Source organism: Poecilia reticulata, linkage group LG8, assembly GCF_000633615.1.
Source record: "Poecilia reticulata strain Guanapo linkage group LG8, Guppy_female_1.0+MT, whole genome shotgun sequence".
Taxonomy (NCBI): domain Eukaryota; kingdom Metazoa; phylum Chordata; class Actinopteri; order Cyprinodontiformes; family Poeciliidae; genus Poecilia; species Poecilia reticulata.
Window position 1 is genome coordinate 20,536,543 of NC_024338.1, and position 25,488 is coordinate 20,562,030.

General features: G+C 39.4%; 4 protein-coding genes across 6 annotated transcripts in view; 2 read left to right on the top strand and 2 right to left on the bottom strand.

The window, feature by feature from the left end:
• Nucleotides 1–882: 882 nt before the first annotated feature.
• lg8h16orf89 (linkage group 8 C16orf89 homolog) lies at nt 883–7,307 on the bottom strand. The gene is made up of 9 exons (XM_008416556.2): nt 7,157–7,307; nt 6,674–6,964; nt 5,639–5,791; nt 4,421–4,571; nt 4,197–4,314; nt 3,483–3,645; nt 3,171–3,275; nt 2,416–2,505; nt 883–1,396 (listed from the first exon to the last, which is right to left on the bottom strand). The coding sequence occupies exons 1-9, from the start codon at nt 7,290–7,292 to the stop codon at nt 1,293–1,295; spliced, it is 1,311 nt and encodes a 436-aa protein (XP_008414778.2). The 5' UTR covers nt 7,293–7,307; the 3' UTR covers nt 883–1,292.
• Nucleotides 7,308–7,738: 431 nt separating this feature from the next.
• Nucleotides 7,739–15,236, top strand: alg1 (ALG1 chitobiosyldiphosphodolichol beta-mannosyltransferase). The gene is made up of 13 exons (XM_008416559.2): nt 7,739–8,224; nt 9,817–9,894; nt 9,964–10,067; nt 10,152–10,300; nt 10,990–11,079; nt 12,010–12,123; nt 12,322–12,437; nt 12,510–12,548; nt 12,628–12,687; nt 12,819–12,929; nt 13,233–13,347; nt 13,877–13,952; nt 15,007–15,236. Exons 1-13 carry the CDS (start codon nt 7,933–7,935, stop codon nt 15,139–15,141), a joined length of 1,479 nt encoding a protein of 492 aa, XP_008414781.1. The 5' UTR covers nt 7,739–7,932; the 3' UTR covers nt 15,142–15,236.
• eef2kmt (eukaryotic elongation factor 2 lysine methyltransferase) lies at nt 14,761–22,474 on the bottom strand. 3 transcript variants are annotated; one of them, XM_017306173.1, is made up of 11 exons: nt 22,415–22,474; nt 20,817–20,948; nt 20,487–20,651; nt 20,025–20,087; nt 19,863–19,943; nt 19,659–19,757; nt 19,171–19,304; nt 16,487–16,731; nt 16,131–16,271; nt 15,249–15,345; nt 14,761–15,166 (listed from the first exon to the last, which is right to left on the bottom strand). In XM_017306173.1, exons 3-11 carry the CDS (start codon nt 20,622–20,624, stop codon nt 15,151–15,153), a joined length of 1,014 nt encoding a protein of 337 aa, XP_017161662.1. In that variant the 5' UTR covers nt 20,625–20,651; nt 20,817–20,948; nt 22,415–22,474; the 3' UTR covers nt 14,761–15,150. The 3 variants fall into 3 exon arrangements, with proteins under 3 accessions (XP_017161662.1, XP_008414780.1, XP_017161663.1); XM_008416558.2 differs by having other exon boundaries at nt 19,659–19,760; XM_017306174.1 differs by lacking the exon at nt 20,487–20,651 and having other exon boundaries at nt 19,659–19,760.
• The window catches only part of pigq (phosphatidylinositol glycan anchor biosynthesis, class Q), a 12,445-nt gene continuing 9,022 nt past the window's right edge, over nt 22,066–25,488 (top strand). The window contains exons 1-4 of the mRNA XM_008416557.2: nt 22,066–22,152; nt 23,180–23,345; nt 24,074–24,260; nt 24,668–24,862. Of these exons, the coding sequence (XP_008414779.1) occupies nt 23,193–23,345; nt 24,074–24,260; nt 24,668–24,862 (535 nt within the window). The 5' untranslated portion in view covers nt 22,066–22,152; nt 23,180–23,192. The remainder of the gene's footprint in view (nt 22,153–23,179; nt 23,346–24,073; nt 24,261–24,667; nt 24,863–25,488) is intronic.

The window sequence follows — 25,488 nt, forward strand, 5'->3', positions numbered from 1 at the left end:
TGAGAGATACACACTGAGAGGTACACACCTAGAACTACACACCTAGCGATACACACGCTGACGTTCTCAGACTGAGATTTTTAGGGTCAGTTTACTTTTTTGTTTGGTTTGCGTTCACGCCTCCCTAAATGAATCGGATTTCTGGACAAACTGACCGGAGTTGGTCTAAAGTGAACTAAACAGGACTGGTGTGAATGAAAGGTCAAAGGTCATGTTAAAAATGGCCTCCACGGGAGAGTTTCAAGACCGGAACAACAGCTGACCAAAAGAACATGAAAGTTGTCTAAACTTTACCAAAAACATCTTGAAAATCCCCAAGACAGATGAGACAAAAGTGAACTTTTTCTTCCTTTTTTTAAAAAAAAAAACATTTCAGAAACAGATTATAATATCTCCACTAATGCACGGTGGTGGCACTGTGATGGTCTGCAGCTGCCTTGCTTCCATAGAACCATCTAGGTTCATAAACAATAAGGAGAAGTTGGTTTGGATTGATTCTTTTCTTTCATAAATGAGATCATCATTTGAGAAGCAGGAAGTACGGATTCGAAACCGTTTCCTCCCTGTTTCCTCCCCGTCTCCCTGCAGTTTACGGAAAGGGGGTGCCGGCCATCATCGAGCAGCCGCTGGAGGAGAGCCACGCCCACATCGGGAAGAACACGGTGACGTACGAGGCGCGGCAGCTCAAGGCGCTGTTCCACGAGGTCACCGGCTGGAACAAATGAAACTTCAGCTTTCCTCCCTGCAAACAGCGACGACCTCTGCTTCAGCTTCCTGAACTTCTTTCTAGCTTTATACTCAGACAAATAAATGTAAAACTATAATTTATCAAGAATAAACAGATATTTATAATAATAAAATAAATAAAACACGCTTTTCAAATACAGATGCCTGGAGGTTTTTAATTGATATTAGTTTCACGTTGGAGAAAATTCCTGCAGATCTTTTCTGTTCAGCTCCATAAAACACAACATTTAACGACATCCTGTCCGTAAAAACAAAATGTTTTCTGGAGTCAGAAAACGTCTGTTCAGCAATAATTCAAAGCGACAGGAATAAAATGGGTCAAACTCGGCATCAGGGACGAATTCATGCAGTAACAATCAGGATTATTTGTAATATGAATTTAAATCTGTCACAGACGCGAATAGTTTTTATACTTACAGTACAGAAGTGTGTGTGTCTGTGTGCTCTTACATTATCTGACCTTAATCCAGTTTTACAAAGTGGATAAAGAGACAAACTTCCAGCATTTTTTAAAACATCAACAGCAGGTGTTGTGGACAGTCTGTTCAGGACAGCGGCCTCTTCGTTATGTCCTGCTCTGTCAGGTGAAAGTTCAGGTATCCTCCCAGAGCGCCCACCGCCACCGCCGTCATGTGACTGGAGCAGCCGTCTGGAAACACAAACCACAGCACAACAGCAGGATAATTCATCAACACATCCGGCTTTTACTTATCGGAGCTCAATTAGTGAAGGGACACTAATTACCTATGTACTTTTTGACTCACATCTTAACTAATTTAATCGACAAAACAGACAATATTTTAAATTCAAAAACTTTCTGCTGCTAAATTATTGAATAAATAGTCATATGAGCTCAGACATAAAAATATTTGTTGTTTTTAATCTTCTTGAGGTCAGAGGTTCCCAAACTTTACCATAACAAACCCCACAAACAGCATTAGCTTCTGGGCAGTTACTCTCTTTGCAAACCTACTACTAAATATGTAAGTAAACTTCTACAACTTCTATAATGTCTTTCTTACTTTTCTTCTCTACTCAATAATTACTTTCATAATCGTTTAGCACAAATGCTGCTTCTGATTTCAGTTGACTATGCTATGCTAGCTTCACGAGCAAAGCAGCCTGAGGAAATTGACTGGCAGCCAATCAGAATGCAAATAACATTTTAATAAATTATTTTAACTTGCGTTTTATATTAGAGATTGAGAAGAAATTAAAAAATAAGATTTCCAGAGTTTCAGGAAGCCCTGATCATTCATGGAGCTTCTTTAGAAATGTGAACTGTGGACACTGACATTAGCATTAGCTGCTACATGTTTAGCATGTTGCAGCTGAGATGTTGTTTTATCTTCGCTGATATGCTAACTCTATGCTAACCCCTAGCACAACCTGAACACAACTTTTCCAGCAACCAATCAGATCAGAAATTAACCCCCAGTGAACCAAAAGAAGCTGCTTTTGTCGTCCATCGCCTAAACAACATGTTAGCATGAAGGAAAAAAACGTTTTCTCTTATTTCCATGACCATAATCTCTTAAATAAATTATTGAAGTTAAAACATCAGTTGTAAAATAACTGGAGTGGAGAATATTTGGGTGTAAATGCTGATAATCTGCTATTTGATTCTGCTCTGCAGTGGATTTTTATCAGAGAACCAAACAAACGGACCTGGAAGTATCTTCTCCCTCCGTTTTACTCTCCGGTGAGGCTGCAGCTGCTCCAGCAGCTCATCTCCAATAATCTGCGAGATGAAGCTTTCTGGAGAAACAAACATGGAAACTGCTCTCAGAGGCTTTTTAACATGCTGACAGATAATGATGGGTAAAATTAAACCATTAAACAAAGTGCATACAGTATTGAAAGCAGCTTTTTATACAGTAAGGCTGTTCTGAACCGAATCTGAGAAACTATTATAAAAGCAAAACTAGATATCACATTTGTTTTAAGTTATAATTTTAAACTTGGTTACAAAGTAACTGTTATTGTAATCAAATGCTATGCAGATTATATTTGATGAGTTTCTGTTTAAGCTGCACAAACTAACCCGGACAATGCAGAGGATATATATATTTATCTCCTTAAACAAATATGAGAACAAGATTTATTTTATTTGACATTTACACTGGAACTGGAAGACATTTTAAATATCCCAAATAAATAAACACAACAACAGAAACAACAAAAAATATAATGAATTATGAATTATATCTGCAAACAAAACTGTCCTTCAAAAAAAGGCTTGTTGAGACCAAAGCACCAAACTGAAGACTTTTACTATCCAGAAAGAGAGAAACGATAAATCATCAAATGGAAATGATTGAGCTGGTTTTAGTTTATCATGTTTATCATAATTAATTGATTTGTTGTTATTGTGAAAATGTAAGCAGCTGTTCTTATGCCAGGACGTAGCAGCAGATACTCACTGTCCCTCCCAAAACAGCCGACTTCGTCGTCTTGCAGCCTGAGAATGTGCTGCAGCCAGTCGGTTTTGTGGAAGTCGGAAAAACCAGCTAATCCACAAATCAGGACTGTCAACGAGAACAGAAGAGGAGCGAAGCTTTAATTTGTTATTTCTTCAAGGTATTTTATGCAACAAACTTCAAATTAGACGACTAACCACTATAATACTTAACAAATGCACCAGATTGTGGATGTGTGGAGGCAGCATAGGGTCGATAAAGTATCCAGTTTAAAAGAGGAAATAGAAAATATAATCAATGTTTCTTGATACTCACTGTTTTCAATGAAGATGTCGACCGTTTGTTCGGTTAAACCGTTAGCGACGATGTCCTGGTTAGCCTTCATCATGTTGGAGCAGAAAATGTCTTGGTAGTTTTGTTCGGTCATGTTGGCTCGGGACGCTCGGGTGTCACCTTTCAACAAGTTGTTGCAACCTCTCTGTGATGAAAATACAAACCAGTTACAACAATGAAGACGGATTGAGATGGAGGTGGAGTCCCTCAGGGCTCCGGTGTTGGTCTACTGGAATTCACTGTGTACACAGAGATCAGAGATCATCCATCCATTTTCTTGCACCCTTTTTCCCTCAGTGGTGTCAGGAGGTGCTGGTGCCCATCTCCAGCCAACGTTTCAGGCGAGAGGCGGGGTCACCCTGGACAGGTCGCCAGTCTGTCGCAGGGCAACACAGAGACACACAGGACACACAACCATGCACACACACACTCACACCTAGGGACAATTTGGAGAGGCCAAATAACCTGACAGTCATGTTTTTTGGACTGTGGGAGGAAACCGGAGTACCCGGAGAAAACCCACCATGCACAGGGAGAACATGGAGACTCCATGCAGAAAGACCCCAGGCCGGGAATCGAACCCAGAACCTTCTTGCTGCAAGGCAACAGCTCTACCAACTGCGCCACTGTGCAGCCCGATCAGAGATCAATCAGACTTAAATGTATGGTTTTGTGAAAGGCTGTAGGTGGTTTTACCATCCGGCCAATCATGAAGTAGAGGAGCTGGTGGGACAGGGAGTAATGTGGGCAGCCGAACCGGGTCATGGTGTCCCGGCAGGGCTTGGTGACGATGCAGGGCGTCCCGTTCATCTTCCTGCTCAACCACAGACACAAAAACAGATTGACTCCAAACTACGTATTTAACATGAATCTCCCAGATTACAAAACCTTCAAACGTATCGAAAGCATTTTGGTCGTACCAGGTCCCCAGCAGCAGCGTCAGGCACTTATCGCTCAGCTGCTCGTCGTAACACTCAGAGGTCAAAGTTGAGGGATAAACCAGGCTGGGATCCGTGGAGCGCCACTCCTGAGGAATCATCCAAAACGTCCAAGTCAGCAGCGGCTCAAACTCTGCGGACAAACGATGTGAGCTCCTGTGAGCGACAGCCAACTCTGATCAGCTTGTTTTCAAATATCAACCTGGTTAAAGAGCATGTATTATTTTTCTACTGCTTCTGAAAATCAGACCAAACACTTAAAAAAACACTCAGACAGTTTTTGGGAATAAATTAATAATTTTTGGCGTCCGGAAAATGAGCCGTTTCAAAAACCTTCAGAATGAACCGTCATAAATCAGCAGGCGCTGCCTGTTACCTAGCAACCCCAGCAAAAGCCCCGCCTGTTACCTAGCAACCCCAGCAAAAGCCCCGCCTGTTACCTAGCAACCCCAGCAAAAGCCCCGCCTGTTACCTAGCAACCCCAGCAAAAGCCCCGCCTGTTACCTAGCAACCCCAGCAAAAGCCCCGCCTGTTACCTAGCAACCCCAGCAAAAGCCCCGCCTGTTACCTAGCAACCCCAGCAAAAGCCCAGCCTGTTACCTAGCAACCCCATGGTTTGAGGACAGAGAAGTGTTTTTACACATGTGGTGGAAAAATGTTAATGTTTCTGTGATAATTAGCTGAATCTATGCACAGCAGTAATTATTATGGTTCTTGGGTGACGCAAGAGCTCATGAAGAAGAAAGAGTTCAGTTAACATCACCAGGCAGTCATTGGGTTGAAGACATGTGCTGCTGCCTGTTCTGTAACCGAGTAGATGATCAAACTATGTGAATGAATGAATGAATGAATGAATGAATGAATGAATGAATGAATGAATGAATGAATGAATGAATGAATGAATGAATGAAACCCTCTGTAAGCTGAGTTCGGCTCCAGGCTCTTTCTCATGACAGCAGAGACTTTGAATGAATGCTGATTAAGAACATATTCTTACATTGAAACAGTTTTCCCTCACTCTGTGTTAAAGCAACATTTACACAACACACACATCTAACTTAATGGGCTTGTGTCGCGTCATATTCACACCCCAGGGAAACAGGAAGTGATTGATTACTGATTAAACATTCTTACTCTGATTAACTGAAAAGAGAAAGAATTATAGAAAAGTTTCATTTATTTTATCGCCGCCTTCCTGACCTCTGTAGTATTTGGGGTCGTTGAGCCTCAGGGCGGCGACGGCCTTGTCCAGGCTTTGATCGAGGCGGCTGAGCAGAGCCACGGCGGCGGTCCTCTGAGCCCAGCTGACCGGGTCTGTGTGCGGCCAGGTCCGGACCGCTTCCTTCAGCTCGGCTGGAACAAGCAGAATAAATCCACAGGAGCTCATCCCAGGTTTCACAGGGAGATGTTAGAGTTTGGACTGAAAACTCTGGGATGGTCAGAGAGCTTTAATGACCAGTCCGTTAATTATATAATATTAATTTGCTTTACTCAGGTGATCTTGGTATGATATTAAAAAACCTAAAATATTTCAGTCTGACAAATAAATAAATAAGATATAAAAACAAAAGAAATCTGTAAGGGACCAAATATAACTTAGATATGAAAAATATGTCACGTTACAGAGTCATACCACTAGGTGGAGATATTTATTTTTATTAATTAATTAATTAATTTCGTAATTTGATCCATGAGGTGTTTTGGCCTGTCCAGCTCACCTTATATAGTTACTTAGTAAATAAATTTATTTTCTTATGGCTTAAAACTTTCAAGGTGAAAGTAGTATGGAGATATTAAATGAATTACTTCCTGAATTATTCAAATAATTATTCAAATAATAGAATAACATGTTGCAATTGTTATCTCATTTGTTGTGTTTACTGCTTTACAAGAAAAATCCGAAAAAGATAATTGAAATATTTAATTAGAATTCTGATTTTAGGTGATTCTTGTGCAGATTTTAGGATTTTGTAGCTGCAGTGATTAAAATAAACCTAAAGATTTTAAACAAATGCTGACAAAATCAAATCTTGTGAAAATACACAAAAGACAAAAACATGAATCGTTTTTGTAATTTTTTTTGGTAAAAGATGAAGGGAATTCCTGCTTCATGAATAGTGTAAAGGTTAAAACATGCATAATTGTATTTTTATGCATATTTTCCCCCTGAAGCTGCAGGTTTACCAAGTAAACAGCAGCTGCGCCTGTTTTCCAGCTGCGCTCCTGCAGACCTACCCTGCAGCATGACGAAGCCCACCGCCCCGTCCAGGTTGATGTGCTCATGCTGCCGCTCCAGGAAGGACACCCCGCGGGAGAGGCTGCCCAGCAAGTCATCGATCACCTCGGCCCGACTGGCGCACAGCGCTGCGCCGAACAGAACCAGCGCCGCGGCCGGTCGGAGCGCCGCAGTCCGCATGTTCCTCTGCAGCCTGCAGGCTCCGGGACAGACGGTGAGACAATAACCAGGAGGACAGATGGTCTGGTGTCCTCTAACAGGGGGTGGGTCAGCGGTGACGTCAGCCGGACCTTCACATATGGTCAAAATATTAATATTCAATTTCCCCAACTCATAATTAAAGATAAACTTTATTTTTTTTCTGCTGCTGTTTTACACTTAAAAGACACACAAATGAGACAAATTTAAGACCAAAAAGACAATGAAGATATTACCAGAAATGTCAACATTACATTTATGAAGTAATTAAACTATTAATTCACATGTGGATGCGGTGTCCCAGTTTCCTCCGGGATTAGAGGGGGATGGGGGGAGGCGGACCAATAACCACCGGAAACACCTCTTCCGCCTGAAGGTTTTGTAGGCGTTGTAGTTTTTTATTTGAGATGAGCAACTCATCTGATATCAAAAATTATCCGAGTATATACGAACTTTAAAGTAGAAATATTGTATTTATTCATAACTTATGTGACAAAAAAGAGTTCAATCTTTTCTTACATTAAAGCACTGAAGTTAATCCGAGTCTAATAAAGTCCATTCAAATATACTCAGGTCAGTTGGCCTTGAAGAAAACATTTTACTTTGTTTTGATAATCTTGTGCAACGTGTATTACCAAGTTTCAGATAAATATGTTTGTGGCCTTTTTTATAAATACCAGAAGTTAAATAATTAGGTCATTTTAACGCACCAAAATCAGCTTCTGATTTAAGTAAACAACAAAAGTGGTAGAAGTTACAGCCGCTACTACTCTGTCAAAAATAAAAGTTACATATTTAGTCATTCAGAAAAACTAACTTTTAGTTGCCAATGATATTAAACAATGAAGTTCAATGTTTTACTAATATAACGGTATAAAAAAAACAACAAAAACAACAATGTTTTTAAAACATCCTGTTATTTGCTTTAACAGAATGTTAAAGCAAATATATACTTAAATTATCTCGTTTTAGGGCTTTTATTTTGGTATTTCTGATTGGTGCGGTCTCTTTAAATCTCAAGCCCCGCCCCCTTTACACACTTCCTGACTCTCAAACAAACATGGCGCCGTGCGGTTCCACCGTGGCGCTACTTTCCGTGTTTTCTGTCGTTTTTGCGGTCTTTGTTTCGTGTTTTGTGGCGGACTGCGGTGTAACCGGTCCGGGTGTCTGCCTGGCTGTGGCAGCCGGGATCCTGTCGATGTGTTGGCGGGGGCTGCGGCAGCGGGACGCCGGTTCGGACCGGCGGGTCTGCGTCCTGGTGCTGGGGGACATCGGACGCAGTCCTCGGATGCAGTATCACGCTCTGTCCCTCAGCAAACACGGGTACCAGGTCACTTTTGTCGGGTTTTTAGGTGAGAATACAAACTGTCACCTGTTGGAATTACAAGCATTTTATCTGCTGAATGAGACGGAAAAAGACAGAGAAAGTTTACAATGAATTAATATTTGGAAAACTTCAATGATTAAATGTTTTGAAAAGTTTAAAATCTGAAAAGATGCGAAAAACTGTCGGAAAACAATTCACACTATATACATCCGCTTTTGTTACATTAAATAACTAACTGTATTTATCCAACTTATAAATAAAAAATCTGTAAAGTGTGGCGATTATTCTAAATAAAACCCAGTAATGCCTTCAGATATCAACTAACTAGTAAATAGAGTTCACATGAGATTAAATAATACGATGGCCTTTGAGGTTTATTGTTGGTTTTATTTCAATCAATCTTTATTCCAGACCAAAACGGTCCATAAAAAAAGGTAAAAACAAAATAAGAGAAAAAATATATAAAAAATAAATACATGACATTCACTGAGTCACAAATAAATGATGACACCAATGTTTCCACAATCTTGAGGAAAATCTCACTGTACTAAAAACAGGATTTACTAAAATTGCAATTATATTATTGAATGACACAGAAAATCTACACATCTATACATGAGATTCCTGAGCACAGCTGCACATGTGGGAACATCATTATGTACAAACATATGGCCAGCACTGCTCCATCTAGGCACTCTGAGTAGGAGCCTCATGCCGTCATTGTAGGCCACATAAAGTTTCTGCAGGCTACTTTTGTTGTATCTTCGCCACAGATGGGCCGTGTAAAGTGAAGTGCAAAAAGCTTTAAAAAGAGCWATCTTCACAGAGGATGAACACATACTAAACTTTCTGACCAAAGTATTAGCTTGTGCATACATCATACAATACTGCCTACGAATGTCACAATCATTCGTAGGCAGTATTTGGAAAACTATCCTTTTTTTTTCTTTTGGTTGTTTTGTTTTATATATTTAAAATATCTTCCTGTACAAAACTATTATTGGTTTTTGAGTGGGTGAATTTGCAGTATTATCCATTTATTGCTTGAAAATGGTCTAAAAAATATTGTAATTTATTATAATCATTTCTGCAACAATTTATGCTACTATATGTCATGTTCTTTCCTCTGTAAAATAAAACACAATCTTAAATTAATGAAATTAGAGGATGTCGACAATTTGAGCTAATATTGATATCATTATTGCTGCTGCGACCGAAACGATATTTATACATTTATCTCATTTGGACGCCGCTAACAATGCTAATATCAACCCATTTTTTCAGGATCAGTGTTTTTAACGATACATTGGGTCAATTTCTGATAATCGAAGCAGCGAGGGGTTTGAGTATTCGTCATCTTTCAGCTCAGCTTTTACTTATTGGTAAATCTCAGTTCTTGTATGAAATTTGAAACAGAATCTTTTGTCAATTTGCAGAATATTTCCCTTACAGCAGCTGTTGAACTTTTACCAATTTGTTTTGTAGTATTTGTGAAGCAGAAATAACTTTAATCCCTTTAATGGTGAATTTTTTTCTTGGCTCATAAGGAGAAACATCTGAGAAGAAGTTAATAAAACTATTAAAACCAGTTTAAGAATGAAACTGGATGTTTTTCAGACTCAAAGCCCCATCAGGACGTGCTGAAGGAGGAGAAGATCCGGATAGTCGGCATCTCGGAGGTTAAAGGTCTTCGAGGTAAACAGAGCTGTGTTTGTTTTCCTGCAGCAAAAGTTCAGAAATAAAAACTGGCTGCTGCTTTTCCAGCCGGACCAAAACTCCTGACGTACGTGACGAAGACGGTGGTCCAGTCGGTGCAGCTGCTTCACGTTCTGCTGTCCCTGGAGCTGCAGGCTCACATCCTGATGCAGGTCAGCTCGTTCTCATCACCATCAGAGGAGGATTGGCTCTAAATGTGCTGCAGATTTACAAACGTAAAGTTTTATTTTTCCCAGAATCCTCCTGGGCTGCCTGGGATTGCGGTGGCGTGGCTCGTGTGCGTTCTGCGTGGCAGCACCTTCATCATCGACTGGCACAACTACGGCTACACCATCATGGCTCTGAGCCTCGGAGCGTCGCATCCTCTGGTCCGACTCGCCAAGCGGTCAGCGCCTCAGCTGAAACTCTGCTTATCTGCAAACAGGGCTGGACAATCAATCAATAACAATCAATCGTCATAGACACAGGTTCAATATCAATAGATGATGCATCTGATGGAGTATTCAATACATAGAATATTCACTGAACTTGATCCAGAATCGCACAGCATTCTGGGAGATGTAGGCAGAGGAAAGACAAACTCAGGCACGCCCCCTGGTGGCAAATTATTTCACTTAAAATATTTTCTCACGTTATAAATTAAATATTCTGCTACTTTTTATTAATATTAAGGAATTGTTTACTTAAATCAATCTCATATATCTTTCTGAAAAGTTATTTGTAAGTTAGTTTTATCTTATTTCAAATGTATTTAGATATATGCATTAAAAGCTGGACAAAAATACCTTTTGTATTTTTGCAGTGAGATTTAAACCACGTGTCTTTCCACCTAATAAGCTGACAGCATGCAGAGTGATGCATGAAGTGTTTTTACCACCAGTCATTACATCCAGGCTCTCGGGTAGAGAATGCAGTCTGGATTTTATTGCAGCTCCACTGCAGAAAAGAATAAAGACTGAAAACAACTCAGAGTCGGTTTTATCTGCAGCCTGAAATTCTGAAACGTAGATGAGAAAACATTGGGATAATGTTTGTCCAGTCTCTCCTGCTCAGAGTTTTGTTTTTATTCTTCAGGTATGAACACCTGTTGGGCCCTCTGGCCTCCCACAGCCTGTGTGTGACGAACGCCATGAAGGACGACTTGCAGAAAAACTGGGGCGTCGAGTAAGAAAGACTGTTAGCTTCAGATCCTGGTGTCGCATCTTCATCTTCCTCTGATCCGTTTCATATCTGCACTTTTAAAACCTTTATTTATTTCAAACGGGTTTTAAAAACTAAGAAAACAAATAATCAGTAGAACAGGAAAACCTGAGCTTACATAACCAAGAAAAAAATAATTAGCTTAGCAACACTTTACTGTTAAAAACTGAAATGTTACAGATAGAAGCAGTTTAATCTCTCGTCTAAATATTTTAATGATTTACCAGATGTTTAACTCAAATACAGAGTTAAATATTAAATGTTGTAGTTTATAACTTGTTCCTATTTAATAACCTGTGGCTGGGCGATCAATCAGCTGTATTGATTAATCACATTTTTTTTAATTTCAAATTTTCTGACAGTCTGCTCTGTCTTTTTTCCACCGAGGCAGCCATCTGGTTTGACAAACATGTTTTGTAGCTTCTGTTTATTTGGACTTTGAATTCAGGCAGCTATGACGAAATGTAAGAGTCAGGCTGCGTTTTTACATTTTAAAACGATTATTTTACAAGAATAAAATCATAACGCTAAAAGAAAACGGTCAGTAATTCCAGAAGATGAAAAAGTATAATAGTAAAGTCTTATTACAAAAATAAATGTGTGATATTTGGAGGATAAAGTAATAAATTAACTCAATACGAATTAAACAACCTTTTACTCATTAAAACAACTTTTTTTTCCTCATAATCTTACGAGATTTTTCTGCTAACATTACGACTATATTCTTGTACTTAAACTGAAATTCCTGCAGGTTTTCACTAATATTCTGTCATTTATTTTTTTAGAGAAAAAAAGTGAAAAAATGAATAATTAAAATCGGCTGTTATGATAAATCTGAGTTTTAGTTTTTAAGCCGTGTGTTAAAACAGACAGATGAAGTGTTGTGGTTTCCAGGGCAACCACTCTGTACGACCGGCCGGCCTCCATCTTCAGAGAGACTCCTCTGGATCTGCAGCACCAACTCTTCCTCAAGATGGCCGACACGCAGCCGCAGTTCAGAGCCTCAGGGTGAGCGCTGGAGATCATCATCATTATTATTATCATCACTATTAATATTATGGGATGGAGAAAATGACAGGAGAAGAGTTCATTCATCAGTTCATTCATTATTCATCCATCCATTTGTCTCAACATTCAGTTTTGTTCCTGGAAGCTGAGCATCCAAACAATCATCCATCCGTTCAAACGTTCCTGATCCGTTTTCAGGTCCGACTCTGAGGAGACGGAGGCGACCGTCTTCACCGTCCGTAACCCGGGCGACGGCAGCGTGACCCTGAGGTCGGACCGGCCGGCTCTGCTGATCAGCAGCACCAGCTGGACGGGTGAATGACCTCCCAGTGACCTTTCATGTTTAGCCAGGAGCCTTCCTGACTGGTGACGTTTTCTCTCTGCAGAGGACGAAGATTTCTCCATCCTGCTGGATTCTCTGCAAGGTACAGGTTTGGTTTCTGAAACGAGCCGACCCGAAACGGGTTTATTCTGACATACCTGAACCAGGTCGGTTTCTTTCAGAGTACGAAGGCTTCATCAGAGGAGGAGCGCCGCTGCCGTCGCTAGTCTGCGTCATCACAGGTGAAACCGGAGCATCGTTTTAGATCCACATGCAAGAAAAATGCAGAAACTTCAAACTAATTCAGCTACATTTCATTAAATATAAGTTAGTTTGAAGCTCTGGTGACGGGTCTGATGGTGCGTTTGTGCAGGAAAAGGACCTCAGAAGGAACACTACAAGAAGCTGATCGCCTCGCTGCGTTTGGAGCGCGTGAAGATCTGCACGCCGTGGCTGGAGGCCGAGGATTACCCGCTGCTGCTGGGTAGGAAAAACTCTGGAGTCAAAACCTGGTTCATCACATAAATAAATAAATGTCCCATTCAATGTTTTTATTTACCAAGTTTTATTTATTTGAGGATCTGTTCCATACAGAAAGCCCCGCCCCTCGTTTGAATATCCTAAGATAATGACACAAGTCATTTTTCACCTAAAGTGATTTTTCTTTGCCCAAGACATTGTTTTTATTTTTATTTTTTCTTTATCAAAAATCAGTTTTGGTAAAAAGTGCCGTCCCTCATCGTGTATTTTCGTCCCTCGTCGTCGTTTTTGTCTTGTCCTCCTCCAGGTTCAGCAGATCTGGGCGTCTGCCTGCACAAGTCGTCCAGCGGTCTGGACCTGCCCATGAAGGTGGTGGACATGTTCGGCTGCTGTCTTCCTGTCTGCGCCATCCACTTCCACTGGTGAGAAACCGGACAGAACCCACAGCGTCTTTTTCCTTTCTGAGTCCTCCTTTCCTGTCCCACTTTCCTTTGAGTTTTTCCTCCCTTCTAACTTTGAATCCGTTTTTCACTTTGTTCCCTCTCCTTCCTTCCTTGTCCTCGTTCCTACTGTCTCTCCTTACGTCTGTCCTTAATTTCTACCCTTCTTGTTTTCTTCCTTTCTCATCTTTTCTCCCCTAATTGTTTTTTTCCCTCTTTTCTGTTCTACCATGTCTTTCTTTTCTTAGTCCAGCTGGACGTTTCTTCCTTGTCCCTCCATCTTTCCTAGATAATATCCTTATTTATCCTTTTGGCCCCATTTTCCTTGTCTCATGTTTTCCCTAATTCCTTGGTTTCTTTTTATTTTTCCTCCTCTGCTTTTTCTCTCATCCTTTTCTTTCTCATTAATTTGCTTTTCCTTCCTTCCAAACCTCATTTCCTATTTCCTTCCTTCATGTTTGCACACACAGACACTAGTTTAGATTTTAAAAAGCGTCCATGTGTCCTGCAGCCTGCAGGAGCTGGTGGAGCATGAAGTGAACGGTTTGATCTTCAGGGACTCTGCAGAACTCGCCCAGCAGCTCAAGGTGAGACGATCCGCTGAAGCTGCACCTGCAGGACCAAACGCAGCTGCGTTCACAACGTTACTGATGCAAACCCAAAACATGTTTCTGCAACATTAATGAAGCAGAATCCAGTTTCAGCATCATTAGTCGACCGTTTGAGTGAAGTCGGCTCCTTCTTTACGTCTAAAAGAATTGGTCAAAGGTTTGTGCAGTAAACATTGTTTGTGCCGCTATTATTTAAAAATATTAACGTTTCAAAGGTCAGAGGTCATCAATTATCTTCAAAGCAAAAACAGCACAAGCAAAATGTTATGCTGCACAAGTGTAGCTGATTGCAGAGGTGGGCAGTAACTAGTTACATTTACTCAATTACATTTGAGTACTTTTTGGGGAAAATGTACTTTTAGTAGTACTTTTACTACGCTGTACTTTTTACTCTTGAGTCAAATTTCTGGATTTTCTTCCCACTGAATGAAAAACATGTTTTAACCAAAAACTCACCGGATTCAGACACACACCTGCAGATTTTATTGAAGTTTTTCATTGAAAGAAACTGAATAAGAAAATTTTATTTTTGCCTGATTTTGTTTTGTTTTTTTTTTTTATTAAATGAATTGTTCTGATTTTTGTCCTTAAAATACAGAAATTTCCACTTTATATTTTGGTCCATCTGATGATGTAATTTTTAAATAGTAAATGATCAATAATTTGATCAAGACCTGAGTTGATGTTTTACCAAATACTTTTACTCTGAAGTAATTTCTTGGATGGTTACTTTTTACTTTTACTTGAGTAAAATATATTGAAGTAATATTTAGACTCACTTTAGTAAATGTTTGGTTTCTCTGGTCTATTGACACCAAATGTATCTGATTTTGTAAATTTGGGTTTGGGTTTACCTCTGACCTGTGGAAACTTTTTTTATTAATATATTTAAAGTGATAGCAGCACAAAACCTTTTTGCAGCACAAACGTTTGACTTTGATAGATTTGAAGACGTTTTGGGGGAAACTCCACTCGGGTCCCAGGAAGTGACTCAGTCTGTCTTCTTCTTCTTCTCCTTGCTGGTTTCCAGTCTCTCCTCTCACAGTTTCCCAGTTCGGACGGCAGACTGGGAGTTTTCCGGAGGAACCTCCGCGCCAGCAGGGGGCAGCGCTGGGACGATAACTGGGACCAGAACGTTCTGCCTCTGCTGGCGGCTCCCAGATGAAGAGGAGCTTCAGGCGTCCTGGACTCTGACAGAAACAGGAAAACCTGCTTTAGTCCTGATTTATGTGAATTTGTAAATAAAACGTTGATCCTGCAGCGTCGGCTCACCTGAACACTTTGATGAGTTCTACTGGAGCCAACCGGTTGTAGGGAAACACGGCGCCGACGGGTCCGGTCAGAACCTGGTGGCCCAGACCTGCAGCCTCTGCAGGGAGGAACCGCTGGATGTAACTAGTTACACTTAGAGTAACTTTTTAGAAAATAAAACTTTTAGGAGTAATTTTACTGCACCTTATTTTTTAAATTTCTTATATTGTCACTGTAAGTACTTTAGTTTTAACAAACTGTATAGACTTTACAGACTGTAAGTACTAGTTTTATAAGTTTTATATTGATAAAAATGGAAACAGAAAAGTGCTGATTCTGATTTAATTATTTTGTAATTATTTGTATTAATATCAGAATTTATGCCTAATTTAATAAAAATCAGGGCCTTGCTAAAAATGTTTTTAAAATTACATTATAAGATTAAAGTTGTAATAATAAGAAGCCATGTTACCAGAATAAGAGTCATTATGAGAATAAAGTCCAAATAATACAAGAATTAAGTCAGATTATGACAACTAAGTCTGTAATCTCGTGATGACTTTATGCTCATATTATTACGGCTTTATTTTTGTATCATTATGATTTCTCACATTATTACGACTTTCCCCGTATTTTTTATTCTGGTTCTGATACTTTGTTGTAATCTGATGACATTGTAAAATAGTGAATCTGATTTTTCAATCCAGTTCTCTGTACTTTAGTTGCCTTTTTACCAAATACTTAATGAGTAACTTCTTGGACGTCTACTTTTTATTTTAACTTGAGTAGAAATATGTTAAGTAGTGCTACTCTTCTTACTTTAGATCCTCTACCCAGTTCTGTGAAACCGGACCGGACCGGGACTGTAACTCGGTTCCGGGTCTGAAGCGTCTTGATCCTCACCGAGCCGCAGCTTGAAGCCGCCGTACGTCTCCGGGTTTCTGATGGTGGAGCAGATCAGGATCTCGGCTGCCGCTGAACATTTCAGGATCTTCAGCAGCAGATCCGCCAGACTTCCTGCCACTTCTGGATCGTACACCACGTCTGCAGGAGACGGGAGGAGAGTCACCGAGGGGCGTGGCCACACAAAGGACCACACCTGATTGGACCAAATTTGTTTCCTTGCTTTTAACTTATCTGGGACCGGACTTTCACTTAAGCTTTATTTTTAGCTTACTGTTGTAACCAAGGGCAACAGAAGACTTGGTAAGCACTTCAGTATAACAACAGCCCTCGACCCGCACCGAGCCGGACCGAACCTGCAGCGATCACCGTGTCGGGTCGGATCCGGCGGATCTGCTCCTCCGGCGCCGTCGTCCAGTCCAGCTGGTCCACCGTGACGGATGGACTCTTCCCGCCGCCGAGCCCGTTCAGACGGACGTTTTCTCTGAGTTTCTCCAGAACCGTGGCGTGACAGTCGCTGAAGACGAACCGGACCGGGCTGCAGGAGCGGCACACGGTGATTCCGGTCAATCCGACGCCGCTTCCCAGCTCCAGAACCGACCTGTACGAGAGAGTCTGTTAAGAACAGAACCCAGAGTTCTAAAGGGAACCGTTTCTAAAGTTACACAGTAATAACAGCAATACTTTGGTTTGTTTATCCAGTCAGAGAAAAAACTGGAGTTCACTTTGGAAAGTCATTGTCACCATGTTGTTCACTCAGTTACAAAAGTCACAGTCCAACTGTAAAAAACACAAAAGCTAAATATTTAGCTTGGAAAATAAGTATTTAATTTGGAACTATTTGTATAGTTAAACAGTTTGCAAATTAAACATTAAGTTTGCAAAGTTTAGTCCAAACTAAAGTCTCAACTAAATATCTAACTCACAAGCTAAATATTTACTTTGGAACTAAACATTTAAAATAAACATTTGATTTGGAATTAGATAGTTATATGCTTAATTTCAACCTAAATATAAAGTTTGCTAACTTAATATTTTCTAAGCTAAATATTGAGCTGATGAAGTAAATATTTAGCTTAAGCTAAACTGTTTTTAGCATTTTTAGAACTAAAAATGTAAACTGACTATTTAGAGTTATATATTTAAATATTAAATTTTGTAGCTAAATAGTTTGAAACCCTGACATTTATAAATGCATAAGCAGTGGTGGAGAAAGTACTCAAAAAATTTACTTAAGTAAAAGTACAAATACACAGTCAAAAATGTACTTAAGTAAAAGTCAAAGTACCACATTAACATTTTACTTAAGTAAAAGTAAAAAAGTACTGGCTTTTAAAAATACTTAAGTATTAAAAGTAAAAGTACTCGCTGAATATACATAACCTAATCGCTAATAGGTTAGCGATTAGTGTGCCGATCGTAATTAATTTTAATACATCAGAAATGTGCCGTTGTAATAAACAATGCCACAGATTAAACATGTTCTTATTGTGTTTATTCTCTGTAACAGTTTAGACTTAGATATRYGATTCTATGAATCATAATTTCAGGGATGGAAACATTTTGTCTCCTGTCCTAACATAGCATGAACTTTATTAGTGGCATTTATTTAGAAAGAAATCCAACTGAAAGGGGATGTAAAGAAGTTGGGGGCGGGGTGGAGGATATGCAACCAAGGAGCCATGTAGCAGAGTTGTAGTCAAGACAACCGAACCCGAGACCAGCGCCCTGCGCTAAATGACACAATAAAATTAAGCTTACCAATCAAAATTGGTTCTCAGATTGATCTGAAAGATCCACATTCCCATAAGAACACCTAGATATTAAATACTTAGAGCTGACCAGTWACAATTAAAACTCATTTCATTCCGTTTTGCTTTCATCGCTGAGCTACAATCCGCAGAGGTCTCCTGGCATCCCTATAAAATTAACGCCCTGGGCGGTTGCCCATATTGCTCATGTCAGAAACCTCAACTGCCTGTACCATTAAACCATGAAACATACCAATTAACGGTAAACAACGTTCAACTATGAACACTGTCCAATGGCGCAACAAGCAAGAAGTAACCAAGCAGAATGAGCACCGTGACTGTTCTCATCYTCCCTCCTGCTGCAACGTTTGCCACCATGACAGGAGACGAAATCAATCAATGAGCATGCTCTGCATTCATACATTCAACTTTTACTTATTCCGCGAATAAATAAATGTGTGTATGTACACACACACACATATATATATATACTGCAGTATACACAATAACAAAGAACGGCTCTCAGTGAGGCTTCAGTCCCATCAATCTTAGTAAAGATCCGTCCAGGAGAATCGGATCGTTCCTTAATGTCATATTACTATATTGCACTTTGGTCACAGCGTTGTCCCATATATGCGACACCTCAGTCAACACCTCCACACAGTAATTCAGTGCACGAGTAACAACTTTTTTTCATCGCGGATGCAACATATGTATCTCAGTCCAGCTATCTTTGCTAGCATCACGTCCACAGATCTTACCTTTCTTTAAGCTTTCCTTCCAAGTGACGCTAAAAGTTGGACCAAGTCCCACCGTCTGTGAAAGCGAAGCGCTGCTGATTTTACATGTCGCCATATCTATGATTTATGCAGCGTTATTATATAATTGACGATCAGACGTCTCAGAGGAAACCACTGCGCATGTCTGGAGCTCCGCATGCAAGTAAAGGTGGAGCCGATGGGTGACAACAGACACACAAGTCGTTATTGGTTGGATTTTGCGGCGCCACCTTAAGTTTCTGAACTTCACATTTTAACGGACAAAAAACTCAACGGGACTTGAATGTAACGAGTAACGCGACAGTTTTGTAGAAATGTAGTGAAGTAGAAAGTACAGATATTTACTGTAAAATGTAGTGGAGTAAAAGTAGAAAGTCCCCATTATTAAATCTACTTAAGTAAAGTACAGATACACGAAAATTGTACTTAAGTACAGTAACGAAGTATTTGTACTTCGTTACTTCCCACCACTGGCAGCTTCAGACGGCTCAGGTTCAGGTGAGGTCACACCTGCCGGTGAACACCTGCGGGTTCTCCAGAGCCCACTCTGCCAGGTAGAGAGCAGCTTCCCAGGTCACCAGGCCCGTCGTTCCCTCAGAGATCACAGCCACGTTTTCCAGAAGGCTGACGGCGTCTCCGCTGGGCTGCGGCACAAAAACCAAACTCTGATCACGACCGAATGCATTTAGTTATAGTTTAAATGACTACATTTAAATTCATCATTTAGATTATATGTATTTGTAAGTATTAGCATATAAGCATGATTAACTGCAAGCTCAGGCATTAATTAAATTAAAAGTCCAAATGTTATTATTTAATTACACAACTTGTACATTTCCTCAAATGATTATGAATTATTACATAAGTTATTAAATATTGAATTAATTCAAATTTAATTTAAATTATGACAAAAACTTGTGCAGCTTATTGCAGTGGATGGACTGAAGCTGTTAGTTTGTTTCCTGGTTCTCCGCTCCAGTGACGGAGGCCATCAGTACCAGGAAGTAGCTCTTGTGGCAGAGCGGCGTCTCCTCCACCCCCACCACCTGCGCCAGGGCGTCGTACAGCTCATCCAGAGGGTCGCAGCCTGCAGCCTCCTGCTGCACAGACACACAACAACGCCTGTTAGTATAAATCACTGAAAATCAGAAATTACTGGGAAAGAAAATAATTTCTGTTGTTGTGAACTTAATGAAACTGACCCGTTTGATGAGCTCAGAGAGGAAAATCCTCCTGAATCGGACCGATGGTGGAAACTTTCCACACAGAGGATGAAGACAAGTCTGTAAAAAACAAAAACACTGGATTATTATAGATTTAATTCAGATTAATCAGAGAGTAAAGTTCTGTGAGGATCATCCCACCTGCTTCAGCAGCTCTGAGATGAACTCTGATGACTTGTTGCTCTGCAGCTCGTTGTCTAGAAACTGTTAAAATCAAAGACAGAAAAATTCATCCTTTTAAAAACAAAATGGCTGCATGACTTTGTTTTGCAAAGATGCATAACGTTTGGAGCCACTGCCTAAAACTAAATCAGAAATGATCCAAAACACAGAAGCTAGAATGCAACAGAAGAGACACAAACTGTTGTAATGGCCTAGTCAAAGTCCAGACCTCAATCTGATATAAATGCTATGGAGGGATATAAAGAAAGTTGTGTAATATAAACCCACTGCTGAGTGTTTTCGCAGCCGGAGCTTTCAGAAACGGAAACATTTTATGTGTGATTATTGCCCAGCAGCTGATCTCAGTGGGTGTTTTAAATTATCGCCTCGCAACAGAATCAGGCTGATTTTCAACGGAGTTTGGCGGCGCCTCAAACTCACCGTCCAATTAAACGAAGCCAAGCGGTTCATGGAGAAAAACGAGGCCCGAAAATCCCGTAGAATATCCTCAGGTTTCCGCTCTTTCTGCTCTGAAAGCGCCATCTTCCACGTGTGTTTGTTTACTTCCTGCTTACCCATAATTCAATGCGAGGTTTACTACCGCTCCTGGGTAATGTAGTTTGAATGTAATTAATATTTTTACATCAAAATGATTTACTAATGATGTTTATAATAGGTAAATGTTGTCATTAAAATGTTTTAGTTGTTTTTTAAATTAAATGCTGACATTTAAATCAAACACATTTAAAATAAAATAGTGAAATTACAAACCTGCATGAAACGGAGCTTTAAGATCTTCTTTATCTGCTGAAAGTTTCCTTGCCGCTCTTTTTTTTTTTGCGGTGTCACTGCGGGAGCCGATAAAACTCTTTACAGTTTGGATGTTAACAGCAGCAGCCTGACCTGGTGAGTAAAAAACAGATCAAACTTTCTATTCATTCTTACATAAACGTAAAAATAGTTTACATTTAATATAAAATTAAATATTAGATAATAATTCTGTAATATCAAATGCAACTGCTTTAAAATGTATTACAGAAACAGACAAGGCTGTTAACACCATGTGCGTCAATATATAGGTGTAACAAATCAGTTGGAATTTATTAATTGCAATAATAAAACTGTTGTTTTGTATAACATCGCAGTTTGCAGTCTGTCCATAGTTTTAAAGATGTTACAAAGACACACAATAGATTATTTTTCAAAGAAAATTATAGAACTAGCCTGATGTAAACCAAATAATACAATTACTAATAATTTAAAAATCAGTAAAATTGTTAGAATAATTTATTATGTAGTTAATAGTAACTACAATATATCAATTATATTAAGCAAATAGTAAAATAATCAGATTTAAGTGAAGGAATAAAAAATACATATCAAGAAATAGGCCACAATTTTGTTAAAAAAATATTAAATAGGTTAACCAATTAAATTAAATGACAGCAAAAGTAACTTTAATAAGAAAATACTAAAATAGTAAACAATTAATAAAATTAGTGGCAATATTGAGAAGTCAAAAAATAATAAAATAAATGCAATCAATAAATAATTAAAAACTGAGTTTAGTCAATATCTATGTCTTTGATAAAAATGATTAATACATTTCAATCAAGAACTCAGAAATAAAATACATATTAACAAAAGAATAAATATTACCCTGTAAGTATTTCACTCAGTTCTAACAAATATACATATTACCGACTTTAAGTATTAGTTTCGTAGGTTTGGTATTGAAGAAAAAAAATGACTTGGAGAAGACACCCTATAATTTAGCCTGAATTTATCATTCTGTAATTATGTAATTTATTTATAGAAATGTTTTATTCATTATACTTTAAAATATCAGATTTTGCAGACATATTATGATTCTGTATGTTGCCTTAAGTTATTTTAAACATATATTAAAATGTATTTTTCAGTCAACAAAATTCTCTCCGTGGATTTTTATGGTTTTTCACCTAACTTTATAGACGGGAACAGAACAAACACGCCTGTTTCTGTTCGGACACTTTAAGTGACGGACTATAAACAAATAAAATGGCGGCGATGTTGAAGTAGAAGAACCGGACTCTGAAGGAGACACCGTTTAATTGTGTTAAGGAAGGTAAAATTAAAGTCTATCACACTCGCATCTCGTTTTCCGTCATGCTCCCTGTCAGCTCAACAGTTTGTTTGTTTAATGGAGCTTCTGCGTTTTAATTTAGCGTAGATTTAAGCGTTTTAAGTCGATGAGCTGCCAGCAGGAGTTTGACAGGAAGAACCTAATATACCAACATTGCCTATTCATTTTAATCACTTCTGCTAATAAATATTTCTCGGGTGACAGCTTCGTATTTTGTTATCAGCTAGCACTACAGTTGACCTACTTTCTGCTCCTGGATTGCGAAATCGAGATCACTGCCGCAGAAATCAATGAGGTTCCGGCCCAGGGCTCCCCGTGTTGCCATGACAACCACAACGGGGCGAGTGAAGGGCGAAAGGAGGCCAGCGTTCTCACCAAACTCCACTCAAATACTGTCCGATTTGGAGGCTTTCCTCAGATTGCGATTATCTGTCAATAGACACAGTTTACTTTAAACGAATGAATGTTTCAAGCTTTGATTCGGCAATTCGTCATTACATTAATCTGAACCTCCTTTCCATTTGTTTTCAATTCATCAATAATGTTTCCTAAAAGGATTTAGATGTCTGCAGTTGTTTTGACGTTTTTATGACTGCCTAGCACATCCTACATTTCCTACCGTTCGTTTTTGCTATTAATTTTGCTGCTAATGAAGATTACTGATTGATTTGGATTAGATTTAACCTTTTAAACCCAGTAGAAGAAGGATGAATTGTCCTGTTTTCAGTTTAGTTTTTTTTATTTTTATTTACAAAAATAAAGACAAAAACCTGTTCATCTCATTAAATCGAAATGTAATCAATTTATTACAGTTATTTACTTCAAGAAGTGAAACATACATCTTTATTGCAAACAGACTTATAAATATTAGGTATTTATTTCTAAAACAATTCACTTAAAAATCATTAATAATATATGAAATATTCTTTCATTCCAGTGTAAAGTTTGATCCAACGTTTTTAACTTGTTAACATTGAACTAATTGAATATTTCTTCTGTTTATCTTCAGAGCTGCGGACGCCATGGTGCTGAAGATCTTCTTCCCACAGTGCTGCAACCGGGCGGAGAGCGGGCTGCTGGTGGGCCGCTGGATCTCCGGCCATGACTCGGCCGTGGTGCTGGCCGTCATCCACTACCCGTTCATCCCGGCGCAGGTCAAGCAGTACATCCAGCAGGTCGGTGCGACACTAAATACTGTCCTGTGGTGAATAAAAAAAATGTATAAATTCATTACACTTTCATGTGCTGATTTTCCAAACCTCTTTCTGCTGTCTGGGTGTGTTTACGATCAGTTGAGACTTTAATGTTGGAAATATGATTGATAACGAACCAAATCTGCAGTATGTAACTTTTATAAAAAATATATGTTTTTAACATATTAGTTAAAACTGTGACAGTTTGCTATGAGACAGATAATCTGTGAAAAGATGGATCTCCTCCACCTTCTCCCTCAGCTACACTGCAAAAACACAAAATGTTACCAAGTATTTTTGGTTTAGTTTCTAGTGCAAATTGAAACAAATCAAAATAACTTAAAAGTAACGTTTCTGCAAGATATAGAGGCTTGTTTGTTCATTAATAATAATAAAAAGTACTTATTCCATTGGCAGATAAAGTGACTTATGGGAAAAATGTCCTGTTATAAGTGATATAATCTGAGTGATTGACAGCGCTAAGACCCGCCTCCTTGTTCTGATTGGTTGTTTCTAGTCACTGGAAGAAAGTGGATTATCAGTTTGATATTAAACTGTCTCAGCATGGTGACAGTTTAAACAAATATGTAAAAAAAAATATATTTTTAATTTACATTCTGTAGCTTTAAGACTTGTTTGGGTGAATCAGGGTCCGGTTAAATAAACCGCAGTAACTAATTGGACTTCTACCCTCTATGCTGTCGTCCCAGATGCAGGCTCAGAGCGGCGTTGATTTGTCGGTTCTCGGCTCCTGGAGTCTCCCTAAAGACGGGCAGGAGGGCATGGAGAGCTTCCTCAGGGACCTGAGCACCATCTTCCCCCAGGAGCGCTGGCTCCAGATCAAGAGGCAGTTCGGAAAGACGGGCTTCAGCTGCGAGGTGCTCAGCCGGGACCAGAGTGAGCGCCCCCTGCTGGAGTTCAGGAAAAGAGCAGCAGTCAGAGACGGCTTTACAAAGAACCTTCATTTATTAAAATTAATGTTGTTTCCTTCCTTCCTGAAAGATTCCTGAAAACTGGACTTTGGAGTCTGGAAAAATCTGGATAATCTTTGGATAATCTGGAAATCTATATTTCAAACATTTTAACAACAAACACAGATAAAAAAAATATAATAATAAAACATAGAATAAAACCTTCATAATGAGTTGGAGAAGCAGCAGAAATAATGCTCATCACTCAGAACTGTTAGCTTGATTTTTATTTAATAAATATTTTAGTTTTATTATTTCAGTCAAACTAAAATCATCTCATATTCAGAAATTTCTTTCTTGGCTATGAAAACTGGAACATTTTCTCTCCTCCAGTTTGCAGGAAGGATTCAGGAGAAAAAGCAGAGAAGAAGCAGAGCGAAGAGGACGATGGCGACGCAGAGCGTGAGGATGAGGAGAAGGTGATCTTCGTCCACTACGAGCAGAGGAAGGTGATGCTGTCGCAGCTTCATCCTGTGGAGGCCCAGGAGTCTGGGAGCGGATCAGAACCTCACTCTGAGCTCAGACAGGTACCAGAGGACCAGAGACGATCCGGGTTCTGAAGGTTCTGAAGGGTTCTTGTCTTTCTGAAAAGTGTGGGGTGTTTTTGTGGCCTTTAGCCTCTTCCAGCTTTGATCATCTGGAGCAGAGGTCTGTGTATAAAGTGGATCTTGGTCTGGACTTTGACTAGGCCATTCTAACACAAGAATCAGCTCTGATCTCAACCATCCCACAATATTTCTGGCTTCTTGTTTAGAGTCATTATCCAGCTTGTTTGGTTGATGGTTTGTTTGGATGTCCAGTAGCCGTTGCTATAACAACGGCTGTTCTTCATAAAAACAACATTTATTACAAACCCAGTTACAAACTCAGCTTAATGTCAGGAACAATGTTAGCACAATAATTCATAAATACACAGTTATCACACTTTATATAGTAAATAATCAAGTTAGCTGGAAGTCAAATCCTCTAACAGGATTCATCAACTTAGCATAATGCTGCCACCACCATATTAGTTTTTCTCCACTCAGAGCCTTTTCCATTTAGACCAGTAGAATCATCTTTAGCAGCTTCCTCTCTCTGCCGGTTCAGGAAGGCGGCCATCTTTTATTCGGTTTGCAGTTCAGCATCACTCCTCCTCCTCCTCCTCCTCCTCC